The sequence below is a fragment of the Microcaecilia unicolor genome, chromosome 4 (genome assembly GCF_901765095.1).
Source record: "Microcaecilia unicolor chromosome 4, aMicUni1.1, whole genome shotgun sequence".
In the NCBI taxonomy this organism is placed as follows: domain Eukaryota; kingdom Metazoa; phylum Chordata; class Amphibia; order Gymnophiona; family Siphonopidae; genus Microcaecilia; species Microcaecilia unicolor.
In genome coordinates this window covers 357,977,999-358,004,400 of record NC_044034.1, presented here as the reverse complement: position 1 = coordinate 358,004,400, position 26,402 = coordinate 357,977,999, and the positions used below count along the sequence as shown (strand labels likewise).

The 26,402-nt window shown below is 41.3% G+C and overlaps 1 protein-coding gene and 1 pseudogene across 6 annotated transcripts in view; both read right to left on the bottom strand.

The window, feature by feature from the left end:
- SCML2 (Scm polycomb group protein like 2) overlaps positions 1 to 26,402 on the bottom strand; it is a 141,563-nt gene that overhangs the window by 29,907 nt on the left and 85,254 nt on the right. For all 6 annotated transcript variants that reach the window (XM_030202289.1, XM_030202291.1, XM_030202288.1 and 3 more), the window contains 3 exons: positions 25,623 to 25,870; positions 20,525 to 20,654; positions 19,433 to 19,636 (listed from right to left, as the gene is read on the bottom strand). In XM_030202289.1, the coding sequence (XP_030058149.1) occupies positions 19,433 to 19,636; positions 20,525 to 20,654; positions 25,623 to 25,870 (582 nt within the window). The remainder of the gene's footprint in view (positions 1 to 19,432; positions 19,637 to 20,524; positions 20,655 to 25,622; positions 25,871 to 26,402) is intronic.
- Positions 13,739 to 17,628, bottom strand: LOC115468175 (annotated as a pseudogene).

The window sequence follows — 26,402 nt, the reverse complement described above, 5'->3', positions numbered from 1 at the left end:
ACAGGGAGGCAACCGATGGTTAAAGAAATTACAGGACATAACCCTAGGAACCACTCTGTCAGTTGGAGATATGAAAGCGCTCCTGGGCAGAACCCCACACGCTAGTGTCACTGACATATTCACTCAATCGGGCTATGCAAAATTTGCCACCGATACTCAATATGATGGCAACCCTTTGACAGAAATTCAAACCAAAGTATTTCAGGAAATCCGGACCATGTACCCGACCCTTAAAGACTTTTCGGTTATCACTTCCCAAAGATGGGAAATGGATTCAGAGCCTATTGAGGCTTATTTACTCAGACTCCAAGACCTATATAAAGAACAGACAGAGGAAAAATTTGACTCTGATAATGCTCTTCCTGTATTCTACCATTTACTGAAGGGAACCTTACCCTCAGAGATTAAATTAAAGTTGGAGAATACAGTAGGTCTCCAATTAGAAAAATGGCCTAAAATTCGTGAACACATCCTTCATCATTGCAGACGGCTTATTAAAAGCAAGCAAGATGAAGCCCAACATCGTAAGACAGTACACACCAACTTGGAAGTTTTACAGACTGAAGATCTCAAAGAGAAAAGAGCCTCTAAAAGCTCTGACACCAATACCAATACTCCTGACACTTCTCCCCCTGTTATTGTTATGTATGCTGATCAACGCTATGACAATAACACCCGAAATCAAGGCCCACGGCCCTACCGCCCAGAACGTAGAACTGATTACCCAGAAGAACGGGGTCGTCGCTCTCTACCCCAGCGAGGTCCCCCAAGGGGCCCTCTTGAGGATACTAGGCGACAACGAGACTATCGTTCCCGGCCTAGCCCTGATCGCTATCCTGATGTGCTCTGTTATCGCTGCCAACAATACGGTCATTATGCTGCTGAATGTCTTCAGACACAGCCATATAGATTTAGAAAATCGCAGGTCCGTCAAAATCCCCCTGAACGGCAGTCATTCCCTTTATGGAACCCGGATCAACGCCGTCCGCAGTGACCACAGATTTAGGGATCAATATTACCCACCCCATAATGACTAGACGTTACCCCGAACACGATTTGATTTTGTTGCTCTCAGTTACTCAAAACTACTCAGCTCCTCATTTAGTATCTCTGTATATGTGTTGGTTTGATGTTTCTGTTTCCATTACAGGTAACATGTCTTTATTTTATATTTCTCTAGGTTTAATAGCAAGTGTATATTTATGGTACCATACAAATGACCTAACTAAGTCAGCAAGTTATTTATTTATTTGCTTCTAAGCATACCTTCCCTGGAGAGTTCTTATCAACTGCAGGGATGAGCGATCCCCAGAGGATGTTCATTTTATGTTTTTTTATATACCTGAACTGACTTATTTATGCCATTTTACTTTATACGGGATCCCTTTTAAATAAAAGCTGTGTATTGCACATTTTTAAAATGTTTTCTGCTTTAACTGTTACGCTGTTTAAATTGATGTGACATTCATTTCTTTAGTTTTTCCATGAATATAAGTCTTCATTTTTGAAATCTCTTTATGATATGTGTGATATCTGAAAGCTTTTCATTATTTCCTTGTCTAAGAAAGAAGAAATATTTAATAACCATTATCTGTTATATGGAATGAATGCGAGAAATATTCCCTTGAACTGGCCATTTGGGGGAGCATTTTGCGCTGATCATAGATTTTATAGTATTCTTGGACTGAGAATTGGTGAAGCTTTCAGACATAAATTGGGAAAATTATACACTCCACTTTCTGATTCCTTTCTATTTAAAACAGGTTATCACAATATGGCAACTATTACTCTTTTTATTTGTGTGCAGCGGTCCTGGAATTTATGCTTTGTGTATTTAACTAACACCTTGCTTCAACTAACTCTTGCCGCGTGGTGGATTTGTCTTGAAGCGATATGCTTCTTCCTACTTCTTTGTCTGATTGAAAAGGGTTACTTAAACTCTATGTGAAGGTCAATCAAGTGGCTGCACTTTTTAATGTTTTTTTCTTCCATTTGTCTTTTTCGAGGAACCTTTTTCTTGCATTGCCGTCTGAATACGCCTTGCTGCAATTCAGATGTATAATATTTTGTTTTATTTTTATTTTCAATTTTTTTATTTCTGTAGGTAAGCCTATTTTTATTTTTATATATTTTATCTTTTTTTGGGGGGATTTTTTATAATTTTTCATTTTCGATGCTTTGTTTCTTACCAAGCCTCTTTCCTGGCCCCCATTTATACCCATGACCCGCCTCCTAGCATTCTGACTTCTTTCAATAACTTAACCACATAAATTGCACTACTGGTCTGTTTAAGTTTTGCCTTTCCCCAGATGGATACAGGAATTCCGTTGACGTCCCTCACCGAGGAGACGACTGCTAGCAAAGAAGAACTACCCGATAATCTATCTGATCTGAAGGCTATGTTGCAGCAAAGAATCACTAAATTAAAAGACAGATGCACAGACCCCAACGTTACCTGGTGTGAGAAACGAGACATTATTCAGCGTGAGTTTCAACAGATGCATCAGATGGTCCATGAGCAAAAGAGAGAGGCTCTACTGGAAAAAAAAAAAAAAGCTTTAGCCTCTACCCTTCCTTCTGAATCATCTAGCTCGTAAGTCCTGCTGGCCTCCTGCAGCTGAGGGCTCAACCCTTGGTGAATGGTAGTCATCGTAGGTGAAGATTCCATATCTATTGGCGATAGATTGCGATGCATTGCCCTCCATACATCAATAGTTGAACATTTACCATCATCTCTAAATTCTAATTGTTTTTTTAATCTTCTCTTTTGTTCCATATACCTTACCATTGTTATTTGATCATGCCTTTGTAATAATTACCAATCTGTCTTGCATTTATGTAAATTGGCTTTTCATTATTGAACCCTTCTGGTTTCCCTTTTGCTTTTGCACTTAATTAGCACTGTTTTCTCCATGTTGACATTGTCTTTCATGTCTATTCAATTCACACTGATTATGCCCACTAAGATATAGCAATATATCATTCAGGCATACAGTTATTTTGCTTATTCCTTTGCCAGCCTTTGGCTCTTGATGGACTGCCTAGAATAAAGACATGGAAAGATCCCACTTTGTACACCACAAGTACGTCTTCAAGATCTATCCAGGCCCAAATGATGTTAGATCCCCCAAAGTTGTGGCAATGACCTTTACACCTTGCAAACTACTGGACCACAAGTTTTGGGTCCATGTGAAAGATATACGTGTTTACTCAGCCGTAGAACCAGATGTTACGAGCCTAACCATCTCAAGACCGGCAACTTCCTTCAGCAAGCCAGCCTGAAAACCCAGCCCTGTTAGATCTTCTAGATCTCCGTCCAGATTCTTCAGCGCTTCCACCGCCTCAACCATGATCGATGAAAGAGACTTTAGAACTGATACTTAATTTGAGAACTACTGTTACTGTTTATGGACATTATAGATTCATATTATGTTTTATTTTCAGTTTAGCAGCAATCCTGTCTAGATATTGAAAAGGTTTTATTTTTATTTTCCTATTATTTCCTTTATTGTTCTTTATTGTTCTAATTGTTTTTCTAAGAGTTTCCTTGTTATTTCTGTTTAGGTAATTTAAAATTGAAGTTGATATTGCTCAGATACAAGGGTAACATCAAACCCTAATACTGGCTAAGATATCATAATGTAGATGTAAACTCTGTTAGTATCAACCAGTTATGCAATTGTTTAACTCTGGTGTAGGCTTACTTATGTTGCATGTCTTTCTGTAGGTTTGACTAAGCTCCAAGAGGGGTAACGGATATATACAATGCTTCCCATACTTCCAGGTCATTATGCATATGTCAAGATCCATGCATGACCTTGGTTAATATAAATTTTCCTAGGATTGACCATTTTTTTTGCTGTATGAGGCAACCTCATACTTGCTATCCACTTATTAGTGCTCATGATTGGATGCCAATGATGAGTACTAGTAAGGTCCAGGAATCCCGACCTGTTTAAGGACTCTGAATACCTACAACCTTAAACAGCCTGCAATCAGACTACTATTTGTTGAGCCCATAACAATGCTTAATAAAAACCATTATTCCTTCCAAGGACCACTGAGACAGATACATTGGATACAATAGAAGCCATAGAAAGACCTGAAAGTGTTTATTAGTATGATCCACCTGAAATTGCTATTACCCGCATACCTATATTTCATGGGATTTTGTAAATGAGCTCATGGATTAGTCCCATTCATAAAAACATTTCTCGCTACAGGTTTGAGTAAGTCTCAACCGAAAACTAAACAAATTGTACCAGTTGATCTTAAGACTCAGATAATTTGATGGCCTCATAGAATACCTTCTGGAACGGATGGTACCAAGGTACGTTAACCCTGGTGTCACCCTATGGGATAGGGTGAAGAGGGGAATGTTAATATATGGCCTAGCTTTAAGGCTACCACTGGAATAGTGATAGCCAGAGCTATGCAGCCTATGCAGCCTATGACAACTTGGAAAGTACTGATTAGGCCAAACAATAAGCAAGTGATTTAATATTTGAGAATCTGCAAAAGCAGGTCTGAACAATGAGTCCTGCCACAAATTGGTACAACTTTAATTCAAATATAGCACCTGTAATGAAAGATCAGATGAATAAAATGGAGCTTATTAGTTTTGGTATACAATGATACAGAGGTAATACAGAGTTCATGAGAAAGGTATGAAAAGTATTGCAGCCGGAAGATGTGAAACTGTTATCTCAACGCTTCCCAAAACATGTTGATAATTAGCAGTAGCTGAGAACGGAAGGAGGTGGGCACATCCGACAGCAGATCGCGTGGGAAAGTATGATCTCAGAAAGTGAGAAAGATTAGGAGCAAGGTATCTCATCATTCACTTCTATGGAGAAGATAGAGTATAAAAGAGGGAGATTTTGGCTTAGTTTGAGAGTCTTCTCCAAAGCTTCTGTCAGACGGCGAAGCCCTGTGCGGCGGAAACCAGAATCTGATGTCTGTATTTGTATCAACTTGAAGACTTGTGTTTGGGTAAGAAATAAAATGTACCTATCTATCTAAACCTATCTCTGTCTCTATTTTTATTGATTCTATCTTCTCTGTACCTAACATTTAGTCCACAAGGTAGATCACAACACATACAAGTGACACTCAGTCTTTGCAGAAACTTAGACAGATGTTTAATAAGATTTAGGTGGGAACATAAATGGTCCAGAATATACCTAGATCTAGAAAGACAGAAAGCAGTAGTTATGGGAATTAGTATTCAATTACGGCTCCTAATGCCACCCCAGAATAGACCTTGTGATTGGGTGACAATGGAGGTCAGAGAAACTATACAGAATCTGTTATATGAAATAAGTACCTTTAGTCCCCCGTATGACAGAGTCAGAAAGAGGTCTATAAGGGGGGGGAATTAAAACACCTGCTTGTCCTTAGCTGTAGTTCCTATTGTTTATATCTGCATTGTCTGTCTTTAGCTTTAGTTCCTTCCTGTTTGGATCTGCCTGGCTTGTTTGTAGTCTAACTTCCTTAGGGTTAGTTCTACCCTGTGTGTGCCCAGCTCCTGTTCCTTTGTGTGTCTTTGTCCTGTCTTCAGCTTTAGTTTCCCTCCTGCCTGCTTCATCCTGTTTCTAGCTGTTGCTCCACGCTGCTTGGGTCTGCCTTGCTTGCCAGTCCAGCCAAGTCAAGTCTGTTCCAGTCCAGCCAAGCCCGCTCCAGCTCTTGGTTCCAGTCCAGTCAAGCCAAGCCCGCTCCAGCTCTTGGTTCCAGTCCAGTCAAGCCATGCCTGCTCCAGCTTTTGGTTCCAGTCCAGGCAAGTCCGCTCCAGGTTCTGGTTCCAGTCCAGCCAAGCCCAATTCGTTCCAGCTTTTGGTTCCAGTCCAGCCTGTTGGTGTTTGCCCACCTTCCCTGTTGGGTGGTCTTCCTGCTGTTGCCGGTCTCTACCAAGGCTCACTACTCTGGATCGCTTGTAGCGACGTGACAACGGTCTATACTGTACATGATCACTGCTGCTCAGATAGGCCTCTATCCAGACACTGCCTCCATTTCTGGGTACTAGACCCAATATTGCACCCTCTTCTGGTTTCTGTCACCTTTTGCTTCAGCAAAAACACCTTAAAAGGCATCTACAATCTCCCTACTTCTTTCTGATTCTGCAGTTGGGATACTCTTGGCAAAAGCACCCTCCCCTTTCAGTTCTGGTCGCCAAATTGGGGGGGGAAAAAAAAAAAAGGTATAGTGGAATTAGAAAAGGTTCAAAGAACAGCGACCAAAATGATAAAGGGCAGAGAACGCCTCTCATATGAGTAAAGGCTAAAGAGGTTAGGGCTCTTAAGCTTGGAAAAGAGACAGCATAGGGGAGATATGATTGAGGTCTACAAAAGCCTGAATGGTGTAGAACGAGTAGAAGTGAATTGATTTTTTTACTCTTTCAAAAAGTACAAAGACTAGGGGACACTCAATGAAGTTACATGGAAATACTTTTAAAACAAATACAAGGAAATATATTTTTTCACTCAACAAACAGTTAAGCTCTGGAACTCTTTGCCGGAGGATGTAGTAACAGCAGTTAGCGAACTGGGTTTAAAAAAAAAGGTTTGGACAAATTCCTGGAGGAAAAGTCCATTGTCTGCTGTTGAGACAGGCACGGGGAAGCCACTGCTTGCCATGGGATTGGTAGCATGGAATGTTGCTACTATTTGGGTTTCTGCCAGGTACTTGTGACCTGGATTGGCCACTGTTGAAAACAGAATACTGGGCTAGATGACCCAGTATGGCTGTTCTTATAGGGATACACTGGCTTTTCATATTACATAAAATAAAAAAGCTAAAAAAAATCATTGATAGATAAAATCCAGTAAATCAAATAGAATAAGAAAATGAGCAAGGGCAGTACTTAATTTTCATATTTTTTGGACTATGTGTATCTAGAGGGAATAATGACTGAAAACGATAGCCGACTAAGGTCAGCATTAAGGTGCTGCTTTGACTACTTGAATTTCTTCTGATGGTCCCTTAACATTTTCTGTAGTGTACATATACAAAATGTTTGTTGTTAACTATATTTTATGCAGCCAAAAGCATCTATATGCCTTTATACAATAGGTTTGCAGAACCAGCCCCAACAGCACACAAATGCTCTGGTACAAATTGACACCTGCTCTGAAAAAGGTGTAGAAACCTTATCCCAGCATCTACATGCTACTTAACAATTGTCACCAGTGCCTAAAAAGCTATAAAAATCTTTAACACATTTTAATAAAAATTTTTGTTGTGGATCCTCAGAAGCTTGGCTAACGGAACGCATTTAACTTTTCAGTTGCATATGCTGCCTTTTTGTCATTTAATCCTATTTTTAAAGAATTATATGTATAATGTGCTACTTAGCTTTCAAAGGTATAAACATGGAAGTGTATATACAAATGTATAAAATACATGCAAATACTGAAACTCTGTGCCACTTGACCCAAAATTCGTCATCAAAAACACCTACATACTTGCATAATTTCTTTTAGAAGCACTTCAGCATATAAAATAGGCTTAAAAGCAGAAAAAGCTTTATAAAATTACTCCCAATACATACAGGGGAAAAACAATTTGGACCATTTTCAGTTTGGCGTTTTTTTTTGTTTTATAAATTAATGTTATTTTTTTAAAATTGTACAAATCAGCTTTGCATGTGTTATTTTGTAGGTTAGCACATGTTAAAACTGATTTCATATACAACAAGTTTTTGGAAATGTGAATGAATATATATCCCTAATAGTTCTCTCTCAGACTGAAGGGGGGCAGACTCAAGAAAAATGTCAGGAAGTATTTTTTCACGGATAGAGTAGTGGATGCTTGGAATGCCCTCCCGCGGGAGGTGGTGGAAATGAAAACGGTAACAGAATTCAAACATGCTTGGGATAAGCATAAAGGAATCCTGTGCCGAAGGAATGGATCCTCAGGAGCTTAGTCAAGATCGGGAGGCGGGGCTGGTGGTTGGGAGGCGGGGATAGTGCTGGGCAGACTTATGCGGTCTGTGCCAGAGCCGGTGGTTAGGAGGCGGGGCTGGTGGTTGGGAGGCGGGGATGGTGCTGGGCAGACTTATACGGTCTGTGCCAGAGCTGGTGGTTGGGAGGCGAGGATAGTGCTGGGCAGACTTATACGGTCTGTGCCAGAGCCGGTGGTTAGGAGGCGGGGCTGGTGGTTGGGAGGCGGGGATGGTGCTGGGCAGACTTATACGGTCTGTGCCCTGAAGAGCACAGGTACAAATCAAAGTAGGGTATACACAAAAAGTAGCAAATATGAGTTATCTTGTTGGGCAGACTGGATGGACCGTGCAGATCTTTTTCTGCTGTCATCTACTACTCTCAGACTTGGTAGAAGGAGTAAAAACCAATAGGACACAGATACAAGGGTACAAAGTAAGTTGACAGAGAACAGAGTCTAGCAGGATAAAATGCTCTACATTTTGGAATCTTTATGAACAGAAATTTTAAGGGTGAAAGAGAAGAGTAAAATAGTAGGGGTATACTAACACTTAGTAATCAGGATGCAAAAACAAACTGTAGAGTGCTAATGGATTAGGCAGGCTCATAAAACTGGCAACACGATAATGAAAGACTTCAATTCGTCTAATAGTGATTGGGTAAATATATCACTGGGGCATGCTAGGGAGGCAATCTTCCTGAAATCAGGGCTTTCCAAATGGGGTTGTGACCTAGTCAGGTTGGGGTGGGAGAACAACTCATCAGACTGAACCCCCCACTAAGCCCGTGCTATAATTATGCCTTTGCAGGCTTCACAGAAGGAAGGGAATGTGATGTGATATATTTCTTCTATACCGCCAACTCCCACTAGTAGTTCAAAGCGATTAACAAAAACTACACTAAAACCTAAAAGAAATTACAAACAATTAAGATACAAATCATTTAACAACAAAGTTTTCAAATTCTTACAGAATTCTTACGGAACAAAAAAATAACTAAAAGAGCTTCGAAGTTCAACCAGAAGTGAAAACCAGAAATAGGAGCCTGAAAGCAAAAACACTTCTCCAAAATCTGTTTATATCTAATGCCAGAAAATGAAGTCATTAACAGAAGAAAGAATCTCTAACTCTGGAAACTCCATGAAAAAACGTGAATATAACCAAAATTAAGGATACAATCAGGAGATGATCCATCAAAGATCTTAAACACCACAGAAGCCAGCTTAAATAGGACCCTAGGGACAAGAGAAATGCTTACTGTACCTAAATGTAACTAGCCTTGAGCTACTACTGAAAAGGCGTGAGCTAAGTTATTTCCAACCTCTGTGTATGCATGTGCACGCATGCATGTGTGCACATCTGTTTTGCCCCGTCTCTCTCTGACCTGAAGAAGTGAGGAAAAGGGTAGTTTGAATGGCACAGTAATAAAACATTGGGTGGTTGGTAAAGAATAATAATTAAAAAAAAACAAAAAAAAACCAGGCAGGGCTTAATTTCTGGAGGAACAGCCTAAAACGCAGTACTGTCATTGCTTTACAGACGCCACAGTAGCAGGGTGTTCTGCACTTGCCCCCTTTTCAGGCAGCCTGCTGGGAGGGCTAATTGCCCACTGCTTATGTTTGATGTATTCTTACTGTATACGGACTTGAGTGAATTTTTTCAAAAAGGTGGTGAATAAATCCTAATAAATAAATAAAGGGGAACGGTGAGCCTGGAGCAGAGGACAGAACAGTCACTCTACTCCCTAAATCAGCCCTTCCACTGTTGTTCTCATCCCTGGCATGCCTGCCTTCTCCCACAACTCCATATTTCCACTTTTTTTGTCTTCAAATTAAGCCCTGAAATGAAACAGGATAATATAAAAATCAGTAGATGGCACCGTCAACATTTCAAAGGATGGATTTTACAGTTTAACCACAAGGTGCCACTGTCCCACAACAAGTACGGGTTTGGTACAATTCGGCTACCAGTTTGTCTGATGGTCAATTGGTCTAACAACAACTGGTCTAAAGATACAAATAGTAAATCAATCACCTTACTTTCTAACTCTTCCTACTTTCTTACCTATTTATATGTTGCGTTAGCCTTCGCTATCAATGTATTATGTTGACATTGTAAATAGTATACCATGCCATAGTTCGTACTGTTTTTGAATATTTTTACTGCTGCAATTGTCTATTTCTCATCTTTGATTTATTCTTACTGTACACCGCCTTGAGTGAATTCCTTCAAAAAGGCGGTAAATAAATCCTAATAAATAAATTAAATAAACCACATGTTTTAATTTAATCAAGGCATTAACCCTACATGGCATTGCCCACAATCTGCGCTTTTAGAACAACATTGACAAACTTTTGTGCTTTTAAATTTTCTCATATTATCTTTCTTCACTCATATTCATAAATGTATATACATAAATATATACATATTTATACATATAGATAGATAAAATTAAATTCTTCCATAAAGTTCATATGCTAACCTTGGAGAAGAGATGGCTGAGGGGAGACATGATAGAGGTATATAAAATGATGAGTGGAGTGGAACAGGTGGATGTGAAGCGTCTGTTCACGCTTTCCAAAAATACTAGGACTAGGGGGCATGCGAAGAAACTACAGTGCAGTAAATTTAAAACAAATTGGTTGTTTTCTTCACCCTACGCATAATTAAACTCTGGAATTCGTTCAAGGAGAACGTGGTGAAGGCGGTTATCTTGGCAGAGTTTAAAAAGGGGTTAGACGGTTTCCTAAAGGACAAGTCCATAAACCACTATTAAATGGACTTGGGAAAAATCCACAATTCCAGGAATAACATGTATAGAATGTTTGTACGTTTGGGAAGCTCGCCAGGTGCCATTGGCCTGGATTGGCCGCTGTCGGGGACAGGATGCTGGGCTCGATGGACCCTTGGTCTTTTCCCAGTGTGGCATTACTTATGTACTTAATTTCTGAAAATCAAAAGGACCGAGACCTATATCTTGCTGTAGTTTTTTTTCTTACAAAATTACACTGATTTTTGCATCAGTGTAGGTGTGATTTCTGCCACTTTTCCCCTAATATTTTATAAAGTCACATAAGTGCCTATACATAGCCTTCACACATTAGCAAGCTGTTAAATTGCCCTCTGTGTGAATGAACCCTGTAGTTTGTACTGTCTGCCATGTACCGGCAGCTGGTGAAGTGTGCAGTACTTGTTGGGTCCCTGACAATCGGTCTAATGACAGTTTGCCCAATGGACAATTGGTTTAAAACGCACGATGGCTAATGGGTCAGTTGGTCTAAAAGACAATCGGTCTAATGACTCAATTGTTCTCAAGAAAAGAGTAGATGGGATTCTGATGCGGTTTACCTCAGTGGATAAACGGCTGTTTGTTTTTTTTTTTGGGCCATGTGGCGAGTGAAGTACTTGCCTTGCAGCCATTTTGGGGGGGGGGGGGGGCCTCCAATGCTAACCCGGCAGCTCGCAGCACTGCCTGATTACTGCCGGGTAAACACCGGCACTACAGAAATGAAAATATTTTTGTAACATTGGAAATGGAGAATGCTGGGGGTGGGAACTACTGCCGGGCTGCAGCGGTAACCTGGAAGTACTTCTGGCTTAGCAAGCGGTAAGCCATATTGCGAAAGGCAATCGGCTGTAGGGGCAAAGAGAGTAGCACCTGGAATAAGAAGAGGTGATATTAAATTATGAAAAATGGAGAACAATTCTTTAGTTAAATTGGGGGCTTTTTTGATACGGTCTGCATAGTAAGAGCCTTAGCCCCGCAAAGATGGAAGTTATAATGATTAAGCCTAGTTTTATAAGCAAGAAAATCCAAATTAGATTTAGTTTTCTTCCAGATATGTTCACACCTACGTAATTGTTATCTAAGGAGACGCAACCCACTATACCACCAAGACTGTCCATGAAGAGAATGGGAGGGATTGATTAGTCTTGCTGGGGCCACTCTATCAAGGACCGTAGAAAGAGCAGTATGAAAGCATTCAGCCTGTTTATCAAGTTCTAAAGAGTCAAAATATGAGGGAAAAGAAAACATGGGGGGGAGAAAGAGATGCAGAATCAACTCAAGAAAGATGTCTACACCAGCGCGGGGGGGGGGGAGGGGGGGGAGACGAGGAAGAGGGACAAGAAGAGGGATAGAAACAGTAAATTGGAGAAGCATATGGTCAGATCAAAGCACAAGGGAGGAAAAAAGTGATTGAGCTCAAAAGCTGAGGTAGTAAGGAGAATATCAAGGTCCAATGTGTGACCCTTTTGATGGGTCGGGAACGCGATCTTCTAAGAGAGTTGAAGATCAGAGTGGCCTAGTGGTTAGGGTGGTGGACTTCGGTCCTGGGGAACTGAGTTCAATTCCCACTTCAGGCACAGGCAGCTCCTTGTGAGTCTGGGCAAGTCACTTAACCACTATCCAAGGGTAAAGTATCTAAAAGAAAGAACAAGCAAAACCAAAATAAGGGAAAAAAGAAAAAAACATTCCAGCAAACTAACTACTACTACTACTTATTTCTAAAGCGCTACTAGACGTACGCAACGCTGTACACTTGAACGAACTAAACGAACTAATAGGATGATGGGATAACAATACATACACAGACTAGCAAAAAGTATAGCGGGAGAAAGCAGCAAGTAATCAATAGGAGTGGAGGAGTGGCCTAATGGTTAGGGTGGTGGACTTTGGTCCTGAGGAACTGAGTTCGATTCCCACTTCAGGCACAGGCAGCTCCTTGTGACTCTGGGCAAGTCACTTAACCCTCCATTGCCCCATGTAAGCCGCATTGAGCCTGCCATGAGTGGGAAAGAACGGGGTACAAATGTAACAAAAATAAAATAGCTACTATTGGAGATTCTACATGGAATGTTGCTACTATTGGAGTTTCTACATGGAATGTTGCTATTCCACTAGCAACATTCCATGTAGAAGGCTGCGCAGGCTTCTGTTTCTGTGAGTCTGACGTCCTGCACGTACGTGCAGGACGTCAGACTCACAGAAGCAGAAGCCTGTGCGGCCACATTGGTGGAATAGCAACATTCCATGTAGAATCTCAAATAGTAGCAACAGTGGAGGAGTGGCCTAGTGGTTAGGGTGGTGGACTTTGGAACTGAGGAACTGAGTTCAATTCCTACTTCAGGCACAGGCAGCTCCTTGTGACTCTGGGCAAGTCACTTAACCCTCCATTGCCCCATGTAAGCCGCACTGAGCCTGCCATGAGTGGGAAAGCGCGGGGTACAAATGTAACAAAAATAAAATAGATACTATTGGAGATTCTACATGGAATGTTGCTGCTATTGGAGATTCTACATGGAATGTTGCTATTCCACTAGCAACATTCCATGTACAAGGCTGCGCAGGCTTCTGTTTCTGTGAGTCTGACGTCCTGCACGTACGTGCAGGACGTCAGACTCACAGAAGCAGAAGCCTGCGCGGCCACATTGGTGATCTGCAAGGGCTAACTTCTACATGGAATGTTGCTAGTGGGACTCTGGGCAAGTCACTTAACCCTCCATTGCCCCATGTAAGCCGCATTGAGCCTGCCACGAGTGGGAAAGCGCGGGGTACAAATGTAACAAAACAAAAAACCCAAAAGGCAGTAAAAAATGGCAGCAATATTTTAAATCAGTAGTTGGCAGACTGGGTATAATATCCCAGTGAGAAAGAGTGACTACAGGTGGAGTAGATATGAGCAACTGGTGACAAGATATCTGGAGGCAACCTAGCTTATGTCGACTTGATCAATAAAACCCCAGTGGGAGGGAAATTCCAGTCCCACAGGAGAGGTAAGAATTCTACTGAGGGACACACTACTATCCAAGGGTAAGATATCTTGTTTCCTGGTGCGTCCCCAGACACTTCACACAGCAAAAGAGAGCTCCACAGGAGACACAGGTGTAGTTGGAAGGGTAGCCACAGACAGCACAGAAGTGGAGCTGTCGGAACGTAAGACAGGGATGAGCAGGCAGAGAGATAATTGGGTCCCTCGCTGACACTCAGATTCTGCTCCACCAGGAGAGTCTGAAAATTCTTCCGAAACCTCAGCTCGAAGAGATCACTCCTGTTTTCTTTTTCCCGGTGTCTGTCTCATCACTGAACTGTGGACGGCGCTTCAGTTGCAGGAGGTTAGTGTGCGGGTCACCCTGAAAGTTTTCCTCCAGCTGTTCCAGCTGCCAATTTATCTGGCACCCCGCCACGTCACCTTGTTCAAGATCTGCCGCTGGTTCAGATCTTGCAAGCGGGTTGTGGTATTTTGGTCTGTGTTCCTGGTTTGTCTCTTGTTATTCTTAAGCGTCAAAAAGCAGAAACTATTATATGTGCTTATGCAGTGCAGCAAGCACCAGGTATGTTCTTCGAGCTTAAAGTGTGTTTTCTGTGCACTCTTTGAGGGGTTACCATTGTTTACTTATTTCTGTATTTGTACCCCACATTCTCTCATCTAATGGTAGGTTCAATGTGGCTTACAGTCATCTAGCAGTAAATGGGTTTACAAGTATATAGATTCAATGCGGTTTATAGTTAACTGTAAATCACACTGCAACCTGCTTAGTTTAAATGATCTTGAGGTGGATATGCTACGTGTCATACAGCCACTTGGAGAGATGCAAGCCTAGTTCAGTTCTGTCAACGTGCAATTAAAGTCTGGAATTCGTTGCCAGAGAATGTGGTAAAGGTGGCTAGCTTAGCGGAGTTTAAAAAAGGTTTGGACAGTATCCTAAAGGAAAAGTCCGTAGACCGTTATTAAATTGGACTTGGGGAAAATCCACTATTTCTGTGATAAGCAGTATAAAATGTTTTGTACTTTTTTGGGATCTTGCCAGGTATTTGTGACCTGGATTGGCCACTGTTGGAAACAGGATGCTGGGCTTGATGGACCTTTGGTCTGTCCCAGTATGGCAATACTTATGTACTTATGTATGCTAGGAGGTCTAGGGTGTGACCTTTTACGTGGGTTGTGTTTACTGGTGGTCGTTGGAAATCCTATAGTTGGAGAAACTCGTTGCACTCTCTGGTGCTTTGTGTTCTGATCTTCTAGATGCAGGATTAATGTCTCTTATTAGCATCATGTTTGGATTTGCGACACAGGTGTTGGAGATAAAATCCATAAAGTTTGTTTGAGCTGTTCTCCAGTTTCCTGGGGGTCTACAGAATAGGATGCAACACAGGTGGTTGTGCAGAGATCTGTCCATTATTTTGAATGAGGCTATTTCCAGTTGCAGTGTTAAAGACAGGCTAAAGATAGGACCCAAAGTGGTGAACTGGATTAGGAACTGGTTAACGGGCAGACGCCAGAGGGTGGTGGTAAATGGAGTTCGCTCGGAGAGAAAGGTGAGTAGTGGAGTGCCTCAGGGATCGGTGCTGGGGCCGATTCTATTCAATATATTTGTGAGTGACATTGCCGAAGGGTTACAAGGTAAAGTTTGCCTTTTTGCGGATGACACCAAGATTTGCAACAGAGTGGACACACCGGAGGGAGTGGAAAACATGAAAAAAGATCTGCGGAAGCTAGAAGAATGGTCTAATGTTTGGCAATTAAAATTCAATGCAAAGAAATGCAAAGTGATGCACTTAGGGAATAGAAATCCATGGGAGATGTATGTGTTAGGCGGGGAGAATCTGATAGGTACGGACGGGGAGAGGGATCTTGGGGTGATACTATCTGAGGACCTGAAGGCGACGAAACAGTGTGACAAAGCAGTGGCCGTAGCTAGAAAATTGCTAGGCTGTATAGAGAGAGGTGTGACCAGCAGAAGAAAAGAGGTTTTAATACACTTGTATAAGACATTGGTGAGGCACCACCTGGAGCATTGTGTTCAGTTTTGGAGGCCGTACCTTGCGAAGGATGTTAAAAAAATGGAAGCGGTGCAAAGAAAAGCTACGAGAATGGTATGGGATTTGCGTTACAAGATGTATGAGGAGAGACTTGTTGACCTGAACATGTATACCCTGGAAGAAAGGAGAAACAGGGGTGATATGATACAGACGTTCAAATATTTGAAAGGTATTAATCCGCAAACGAACCTTTTCCGGAGAGGGGAAGGCGGTAGAACAAGAGGACATGAAATGAGATTGAAGGGGGACAGACTCAAGAAAAATGTCAGGAAGTATTTCTTCACGGAGAGAGTGGTGGATGCTTGGAATGCCCTCCCGCAGGAGGTGGTGGAAATGAAAACGGTAACGGAATTCAAACATGCGTGGGATAAGCATAAAGGAATCCTGTTCAGAAGGAATGGATCCTCAGGAGCTTAGCCGAGATTGGGTGGCAGAGCCGGTGGTGGGAGGCGGGGCTGGTGGTTGGGAGGCGGGGATAGTGCTGGGCAGACTTATACGGTCTGTGCCGGGGCTGGTGGTTGGGAGGCGGGGATAGTGCTGGGCAGACTTGTACAGTCTGTGCCCTGAAGAGGACAGGTACAAATCAAGGTCAGGTATACACAAAAAGTAGCACATATGAGTTTATCTTGTTGGGAAGACTGGATGGACCATGGAGGTCTTTTTCTGCCGTCATCTACTATGTTACGGATTCCGCTATGGTTTCTGCTGTGAAAAAAGATCTGTAGATTAGTGCAATCTCTCCCCCCTTTTCCTGTTCCAGTGCAGAATTTTATAGCCTGGAGGGCAGAGGTCCGAGATTATAGGGTCTTCCTTGTTCTGGATCTATGTTTCGTTGAGTCCCAGGTCCTTGTCTAGTACCCAGTCTTTTATTGCTTCTCTTTTGTTTACTTCTGATCTAGCATTGATGTATCTCACTGGTAACGGTAGATAGTTATCCTCTGTTGTTGGGATTTTGGAGATTTTCACTAGTTGGCACTTGCTTTGCTTTTTGGACTGAACTGGCCCTTTTTTTTGTCACCTGCTGTGATTCAGTCATTGTTGGGTTTTCTATATTACCTACTTTTCACTTATCCGACAACAGGCTAGTCCCGTTTACATCAGATAATCAAAACTCTGAACTTGGATTGGGCTTACACCCTTTTCAGTTGTAGCTCAAGGCAAGTTGCATTCAGATACAGTAGGCAATTTCCCTGTCCCTGGAGGGCCCACAATCTAAGCTTGTACCTGACGTACATGGAGGGTTACATGACTTGCCCAAGGTCACAAGGAGCCACAGTGGGATCTGAACTAGGCTTCCCTTGTTCTCAGTCCACTGCTCTCAATCAGTAGTTTCACACAGAAAACAGTTTGGCTTAAACTTTACAAACTTCTGATGTAATTTCTATCTGTTATGAGCAATCTGTCACTAACATCTAATGTGAGCCAAGATGAAAGTCTTATCATCTGATGAACTGAATTTGTGATTAGTAGCTTGACAATTTGCCATACAGGTCTGACACAGCATGGTGTATCTTATATTCTTATGTAAAGCAAAATTGAGAACATCCGAGACATAATTTTTAAATATTAAGGGGAAATCAGGAATCTGAAGTTTGTGAAAACAAAAGAGTAGCCAAACACAGCAGTGTGCTGAGAACCAGGAAAGCCAGGGTTCAAATCCCACTGATGCTTCTTGTGACCTTAGACATTGTCTCAAGTAAAAAAAGATTGTAAGCCCTGCAGAGTTAAAGAAAATACCTACTGTATCTGAATATAATTCTCCTTCAGCTGCATCCACATCCCCTCTGTCCACTTCATCGTGCCCACAATTTAGTAAAGGAAAGAACAAGGGGCTGACCAATGGCTCAGTAGCTCTATACAGCACTGCCATATAGACAGAAGCTATGCATGATTCCCAGTTCAAATGTTCCACTTAAATTGGCCATTGCTGGTGAGATTACACAAGCAGTATTCTCCTGAGGAAGGGGGAAGGGTCAAACTGTAATAGTGAAATTGATTGCTCAGATTCAGGAACCATAGCTGCAACGTTCTGAAAAGCTGGGAAGAGGAAGTGGTCTAGTAGTTACAGCGATGGGTAAGGATCAGGAAAGCCAAGATTCAATGCCCTCTTCTGCCACAGACATTCTGTGGCTTTGGACAAGTCATTTCCCATTGTCTCAAATACCCACTTAAGATTGTAAGCTCTTTTGAAAAGGTACATATTGTTCCTGAACACAGCACTGAATACATCCAATAGCCCTATAAAAAGAACACTACTACTAGTATAATATTTATTATGAGCCCCAGCCTGGGCCAAGAACATTAGGAGAGAATGTAAGAGGGGAAAAAAATCCCTAAGTAGCTGTGAATGCTCACGACACAGGATCCCAATTTCCATTCTAAGCTGGAAGTGAAAGGGAGCCTGAGGAAATTGCCAGGCCTTACAAGTACATGACTATAATAAACAAAACATCTGATTTTTTGGGTCAGTAGCTTCCTGCTGCTCTTTTGGGCTTCCAACTCAATGAGAACTTGATCTGTATTATTGGGGCGGTTTGGAGGTGGAGTCAACTTCTGAATTATCCTTTTTGTTCTGCCTTATCTGGGTACTAATGATATTCAGCAAAACAGTTGTCCCACTTTGGATAGTTATCGGGTACCAGCAATGAACACTGGTGGTACCCGGATAACTTCTGACAGCTGCTTTTTACCTGGATATTCAGCACCTGTACCTACTACTACTACTATTTTTACTACTTAGCATTTCTGTGAGTACAGCCTGGCACCAAATATCCAGGCATACATTTAAATGCCAAAGTCAGAGTTTTAAAGCACCATTGACCGTGGAGTTTAAAGAAATACTATGGGGATGGTGTTTTCCTACATTTGATAATTCCTTATTAAAGTATACCTTTTCAGTGACTGTCTTAGACCAGAGCTCCCACAAGGACCCAATAAGGGGACACCCTGACTCCCGGTAAGTGCCGTCATTGTGCCTCCAGCCTTAGCCAACCCAGGGAAGAAAAAAAAAAATCTGACCCAGGTATCAAATCTACATCATAGCCACTAACAGAAAATGAACAGGTGAACTCCACATGAATGATTTTTTTTTTTTAATTCAGTTCTGGAGGAGACAACGAATAATGGCTTTGCCTACAGACGTCTTACAGCCAAAAGAAAAGAAATTTGCTATATCTAAAGGACTTCATCATCTGCATACAGACAGCAAAAGTTTGATCAATTCAGACTATGCAATGCTATTTCTTCTCTGTGAATCTGAGGACATGGGTTGAATAAGAAATTCTGAATTTTTTTTTTACAAAAATTACTGTTCACAGCCCTGAGAAGGGGGCAGGTGTGTGTCTCAAGCCATCATTCCGTTACATCATCTACCGGACAGAATCAGAGTGTACACATACTCGATTCTGGAAAAAGTTGTGATGTGCAGCCCATAGTTGTTGCAATAGGTGGCTGGATATCTGGAAACCCCCAGATAGCTGCAAATTGAGGGTCACAGCAACACAGCCCAGTAATGGTCAGCTCAGCTAAACTGACAACCTCAAACACCTAGAAGACTGCTAGGCAAAAAAAAAAAAAAATGCCTAGCATTCTATTTTACTCATTAAATTCCAGTCATGATCAAACATATCACTAAATGCAATAACCAAAGAACTGATATAATAAATACTATGTACCAGTTATCACTTCTCCACCATGATGACCTGACTTCAGAAAGCCAAAAACAATTTTCGAATGGTAGGCACAGTCTACACAGGCCTGCACTGCCTGTTGAAGCACCACATCAACAGGACCTGGTCCAAAGTGATCAGGAAGCTGTAGTACTTTCTTCTTATCTAGGTGAGGCCCGGAGTTTCCATGCTTGTTGACATAAACACAAACTGAAAAAAAAAAAAAATCCAAACCCAAATTTACCATGAAATAAATTTAGAAATATTTTTGGTTCTACTAGATCTAAGAAAAATAATTTCAAAGTATGGAAACATAGAAAAATGAACATTAAGCTTTCAAACAAAATATAGGTAAAGATAGATTGAACCTTTGAGGTATCAGGATAATAGCTCAGCCAGTCCTGATGCCATTTCTGGACTACTGCAATTCTTTGTACTGCTCTATAAACAAACAATTACTGAAAAGACTCCAACTTTCACAAAATACATCTGCCAGACTAATTTTTAAATTGGGTAAGTTTAGTCAGGATAGCCCTTTTTTTAAATAATTTACATTGGCTAAAACTGGAATCTCGTACTTATTTTAAAGTTGCCCGTCTAGTTTACAAAAAGTAGGCAAATTTCTTTCATTCCCGATTAAAAGGTACCATTTGAGCTCTAAACATTACTGTTTGATCTTTCCTCTGTAAAGAAGGTGAAGTTAGAACTGGTATTTATTTGCTTTTCAGGGAGCTAAACTATGGAATGATTTACCTGTTGAAATTCGTATTTGTTTTCATTTCAGTATCCTGATTCATAATACATGGTTTTAACAATGGATTTTATGATTGTAAGTTTGTTTTTTTTATTGTAAATTCTTTCCGACTGGGATTACTTCTTATAATTTTGTAATCTGCTTGCACTGGTTGGTTAAAAGTGGAACAGAAATCATGAAATACAATACAATAGACCAATTGTATCTTTTCTTATAGGACCGATACAAGGATGACTTTTGCCCAAGATAGAAATCGTAGCTCACAGTAATGCATAAACTGATTGTACAATGTAAAATACTGCAATAAAATGGAATGTTGTTACATGTTTAAATAACTTATTTACCTGTGGATATCACTGATATGGTAGTGCCTGCAATGCCGCCTCCATCTTTAAGTGCTTGAATTTTGTTGTGGTCTCCATCCGAGTTGCTGATAGGTGAAAGTGGAGGTGGCGACTGTACTGTAAGTTTTTTCTATTTAAAATAAATAAATAAAATACATCTGTCACTTATGAAAAAGAACTATGGCTACACAAACCCTACACTTCTGGACTATGACTAGCTGATTAAAACCACACAGCAAAAGTTTCCAACTTTTAGGAGATGGTATGTTTTAGCTGTAAATCATTTTGAAAGTAATCAGAACCATTTTATGGAAATACTAGTAAAACATGCCCGTTTCTGGAGCAAATGAAACGGGCGCTAGCAAGGTTTTCCTGCCGAACCCCCCCCCTCCCTACCCACCCCTTCGGCGTTGTGAAGCCACTCACCGCCATTGCTCCGCACCTCGTCAACGCACGCCACCTTCATCCACTGACGCCATTGCTCCGCCCTCGACGTCATCATGTTTGGCGCGAGGGCGGGGCCCAAACACAGTGATTTCGGTGGCTTCACCACCACGAACCCTTCGAACCCGAAGGAAGTGCCCGCAGGAAGTGACACTGACGTCAGTGTCCTCAGAACATTGAGGGTGAGTTTTATTATGTAGGATTGGTGAATCAGTCTATTAATGCTGACTTCACATAAATGCACTCTCTTATTTCGCCAATAGTGTATTTATCAATCCTTTCCTATAACGTTGTTGGTATTCCTTTTTTTCAAATTTTGTTTGTAAACCACACTGCTGTGCATATCAAGAAAGCCAGCACAGCAAAATCAATAAACTTCAGAATGATGTGCATTACTTTACTTTGATTTCACAATGGGATGTACAAAAGCAATACCTTACTGGGCAAGGGAGAAAAAAAAAAAAGACTTCTGAATCACTACTACTACTACTTAACATTTCTAGAGCGCTACTAGGGTTACGCAGCGCTGTACAATTTAACAAAGAGAGACAGTCCCTGCTCAAAGAGCTTACAATCTAATAGACAAGTGAACGGTCGGTCCGATAGGGGCAGTCAAATCACCAAAGGTTGCATTGCTCCTGGCTAAAACATCAAGCTTATAGTGTTTCACGAAGGAATGTAGAAATGAACATGTTGCTGCCTTGCAGATATCCTCAGGCACAATTGCTTGCACCTATGCCCAGGAAGGTACCTGGGTTTGAATGGAATGGGCCTTGGGGACCACTGGAACCACTTTCCCATGAATGATTTAAGCAGTTTCCATGGCTGCCTTGATCCACTGTACTATCGAAGACTTAGAAGCCACCTGAGCCTTACATAGAATCTGGAATAGCACAAACATCCTGCCTGACAAATGGAATGGATTGATCACTTCAAAATACACAGCAAGATTCTATAAACATCCAGCCTGTGGACTTTCCAAGAGGTCTTCGATCGTCTCTTCTCTGTAAAAGTTTGGAGAATCACTACCTGGCTCATATGAAAGTGGGAGACAGTCTTCAGGAGGAAGGAGAGAACTGTCTTAAATGAGACCATGTCCTCTGAAAAGGACAAAGTATGGATCCCTGCAGAACAAAGCTTGTAACTTGGAGACCCTCCTGGCCATGGTGATGGGATATAATGTAGGCCTAACCAACTTGATCCCTTGCAAGAAGCGGACAATATCTGATTGCACCACTATGAAGGTCCCCTGCACCTTGCCCGGATATATGAAAAAGGCTACTGCCTGGACCTTCAAGGAGTTCAGGGATAAACCCTTCTCCAAGACATACTGCAAAAAAATCCACAACTGCAGTGTGCTAGGGTGAGCACTCCTGTTCTGCAAACCAGCACGCAAAGGCTCACTAGTCATGGATGTAAACCAGAGAAGTAGAATGTCTATGGGCTCTGAGTAACGTAGAAATGACTGATGTGGCATAGTCTATTTCTCAGGCACTGCCTCTTAAGGGTCATGCCATAGGCCAAAAGGGATCTGGTCCTCCATGGTCCTTTAAGGAGAAGGCCCTAGCCTCATCATATTGGTAGGGGTTCCCCCATAGCGGTGGGAGGGGCTCCCTCACCAGGTGGTATATGAGGTCTGCAACAGGACCAGTCTAGGGCAACTAAATTGGATGAGCAGCTGTCATCCGGTGGACTCTGCCAATCAATGGCCAGGGAAGAAACACAAAGTGGCTCCTGACATAGCCATGATTGTACTAGAGCATCAATCCCCACCGAACCAGTGTTTTCCCGAGGCTGAAGAATCAAGGACACTTAGTATTCTTGTACATTGCCATTAAAGCTGAAGCAGGGAAGATCCCAATGCTTCACAAGACATTGGAGGGCAGACCATTGAGATCATAAATAAGTGAGACTCAGCCCAACTATAAATCTAGCTGGCTTTCATGGCCACTGTGGGTGCCTCCCTGCTTGTTGATGTAAACCACTGCTGTGGAATTCTCTGGCCACCTTTTTCACCAGGGAAAGAAACCAGAGAAAAGCTAGCCAGACAGCCCAAAACTCCAGACAACTGATAAGCTATGCTGACTCCATCTTGGACCCCCGACCCCTGTGAGATGTGGCCCAGGCAGAGCCAAATGTTCAGACGCAAACTTTTTAAAATCTATTACATGTGACTCGCAGAATCATTTCATTACAGCACTACATTTCTTAACAGCATGGCTAGCTTTGGTTGAAAATTTAGGACATCCAAGTCCATGTTCATAAGACATACAAAGCACTGTAATATAATAAAAGCAGTAATTAAATTTGACAACTAAAATTATTAAATATAACCAAAAGTATATTATTTGACTTTACAAACAAGTACAATTTTGATTTAGGAATAGACTTCCATATACAACCCAATTTCGTACTCAGGAACGTTCATGTATTACTATAATTTATTCTCCCAATTTCTTACTCAGGAAGTTTCATGTATTACCATAATTTATTCTTCCTTAACATATAAATGCACACGATATATATCTATACCATGATCTGTTCACGTATGTTATGTTACATGTATGTTACCATGTATGTATGCAACTTAACACATTACCATTTGTAATTCTGTTATCTGGAAATGGCAACTGCCATTACGGCAAATGTAAGCCACATTGAGCCTACAAATTGGTGGGAAAATGTGGGATACAAATGCTACAAATAAATAAATAAACAAACAAACAGAACATTAGTCATTCAAGAAAGTATGTGTAACTGCATCTATGGTGGATGCTCTGACTGCAATGTGTGCAGAAAGAACATTTTCAACCAAAACACAGTGAGAAACCTGAGGGAGACAGTGGTAAAATATGCCCAAGGCCACATCAGAGGCAGCGGGATTTTGTTGCAGGAGGTCAGTGCTTCATCTAACTAAGATATATTCTAACACTATATTTGTCAATCACAAGTTTAATACACCACAAAATTTGGGAAAGACATCTCATGAGAGATATGAAAAATCTAAAACAAAATACCCAATGTACCAGAGCAAACCATGGCTTCTTACTGGGTTCTTTCTATTAAGGCTCCCGAGTCTCTACCACACTTATAGGACAATATAAAACTAGGTGTTAATGTGCCCTGAGAATCAGCACACAGGTTAACGTGACCCCATTGCAATGAATAATGTGCATAAAAAGATTGGAGACAGAAAAATGTGCACCCGTTAAGCACTGGTTCCTTGTCAGTGAAAAGGGACTGGCCTCTAACCATAAATTATTGGGGTGCGGTGAATAAATGAAAATTAACTTCTGGCTACAGAGACGCTCAACACTGAGACCCCCCGGCCACTTCCTCTCATTGTGTTTAGTGGACACTATTTTTTTTTTTTGAGATATTGAAGGTTGTAGAGCAAGCTACATTATAACTAGCACTTTACTCCATTGCAGACCAAGAGTTATATCCTCAGAGTTAAAGGCTATAGGTTTAGGGCTTATATGCACTTCTCTGCATTGAGGGGTAATAGATAATACCATCATTACCATAACATTTAAATGACATGTGTGCTAATGTCTGCGCAGAACTTCACAAATTATTTCTGTGAAAACTCTCTTCTGCATTAGTTTGTAAGTTTACCCAGAAAAATATATGCAGAATCCAGTGCTAAGCTCTGTGTAGGGCTTATTGTACTTTATCGGGTGGCAGAGCCGGTGGTGGGAGGCGGGGCTGGTGGTTGGGAGGCGGGGATAGTGCTAGACAGACTTGTACGGTCTGTGCCAGAGCTGGTGGTTGGGAGGAGGGGCTGGTGGTTGGGAGGCGGGGATAGTGCTGGGCAGACTTATACAGTCTGTGCCAGAGCCGGTGGTGGGAGGCGGGGCTGGTGGTTGGGAGGCGGGGATAGTGCTGGGCAGACTTATACGGTCTGTGCCAGAGCCGGTGGTTGGGAGGCGGGGCTGGTGGTTGGGAGGCGGGGATAGTGCTGGGCAGACTTATATGGTCTGTGCCCTGAAGAGCACAGGTACAAATCAAAGTAGGGTATACACAAAAAGTAGCACATATGAGTTATCTTGTTGGGCAGACTGGATGCACCGTGCAGGTCTTTTTCTGCCGTCATCTACTATGTATGTTACTATGTATTGCATCAGTCCCCCAATGAAGAGGCAGTAGCAAAAATCATTAGCATGTATGTATGCACAGCCTCTTAACAAATGGAGCCTAACTGGAGCCCTAATGATTACTTCTCCTAAAGTAATAGCCTCACTATACTTATTAAAGTGGACCCACTAAGGAGCTATAGTCTATTTTAAAATGTTAGAAGTTTTTAATATTTAATAATTATTTTAAAAATAAGCAAAAAGAGATATAAAATCCTTTTAAGAATGCTATACATTGGATTAAAGGTTGGCTTTCTTTTGAGAAAGTGTTTTTTATTTATGGGCAAGGAATAATGTCTTTTTCACAAAGGAGAAATGGGCATATTTTATTTTCCTTTAGATGAGCTTAAAACCTCATAAAAACAAATGAAAAAAAGGACATAAGAATCGACTATATCACCTGCTCGAGAATGGCGACGTCACTAAAAATTAATGGAGCTGCTGAATTGCTGCCCATCTATCACCTTCAATTGGATGCCACTTTTCATAACATACAGAAGACAAAAAAATGAACTAACCTTTTTTCCAGGATTTAGGTCTTTTCTTCTTGTTTTGAGATTTTCATTCTGAGAAACGTTTTTTGCCAGCATGACATTTTTAGGCGGCCTGCCTTTTCTAGGAGCTGTAACTGGTCCATGAGACCTGCTCTGACCTAGTTTCCTACCCCGCTGTGCTGGTATTGGAGACTTCTGTGCAGATTGCATTGACCTTCGGATTGCTTTGGGTGGGGATGATGGTGTATTTGTATTAGTCTTTGTGATGGAAACTGAGAGGAAAACAAAACAGATCCTAAGGCTGTTGGGAAATGATCTGTATATACTGTGATGTTTCATTTTGTTTCTCAGCTTACTATATAAAAACACCAGAAGTCATGCTTGTAACCTTCATAAATATAATTTTCAAATTTGTTTTTCCAAAATGAAAAATACTAGTATATTGCAAATTAAAGCCAAACATAATGAACAATCCCAAATATACTAATCTTTTCACCACTTCTTTCTAATCAGTACAAGTTCAAAGCAGTAATAATGGAACCTAAAACATAATTTGCTATAAACAGAATAATTTTACAAAGATTATTTTTTTTAGCCTAGTAAGAACATACATTTTATAAACATAGGGCGATTCTGGCAGTAAACCTCTTCCAACCATGGGCACAGTTTGACTTTCAAAGGGGGGGGGGGGGGAGAGGCAGCAAAGGGGTGTGTGTGCCACATTAGCATATTAATTTGCATATATACATCTCATACCTATTCATTATGGTTATTCAAAAAAAAAAAAAAACCCAACCCAACTGA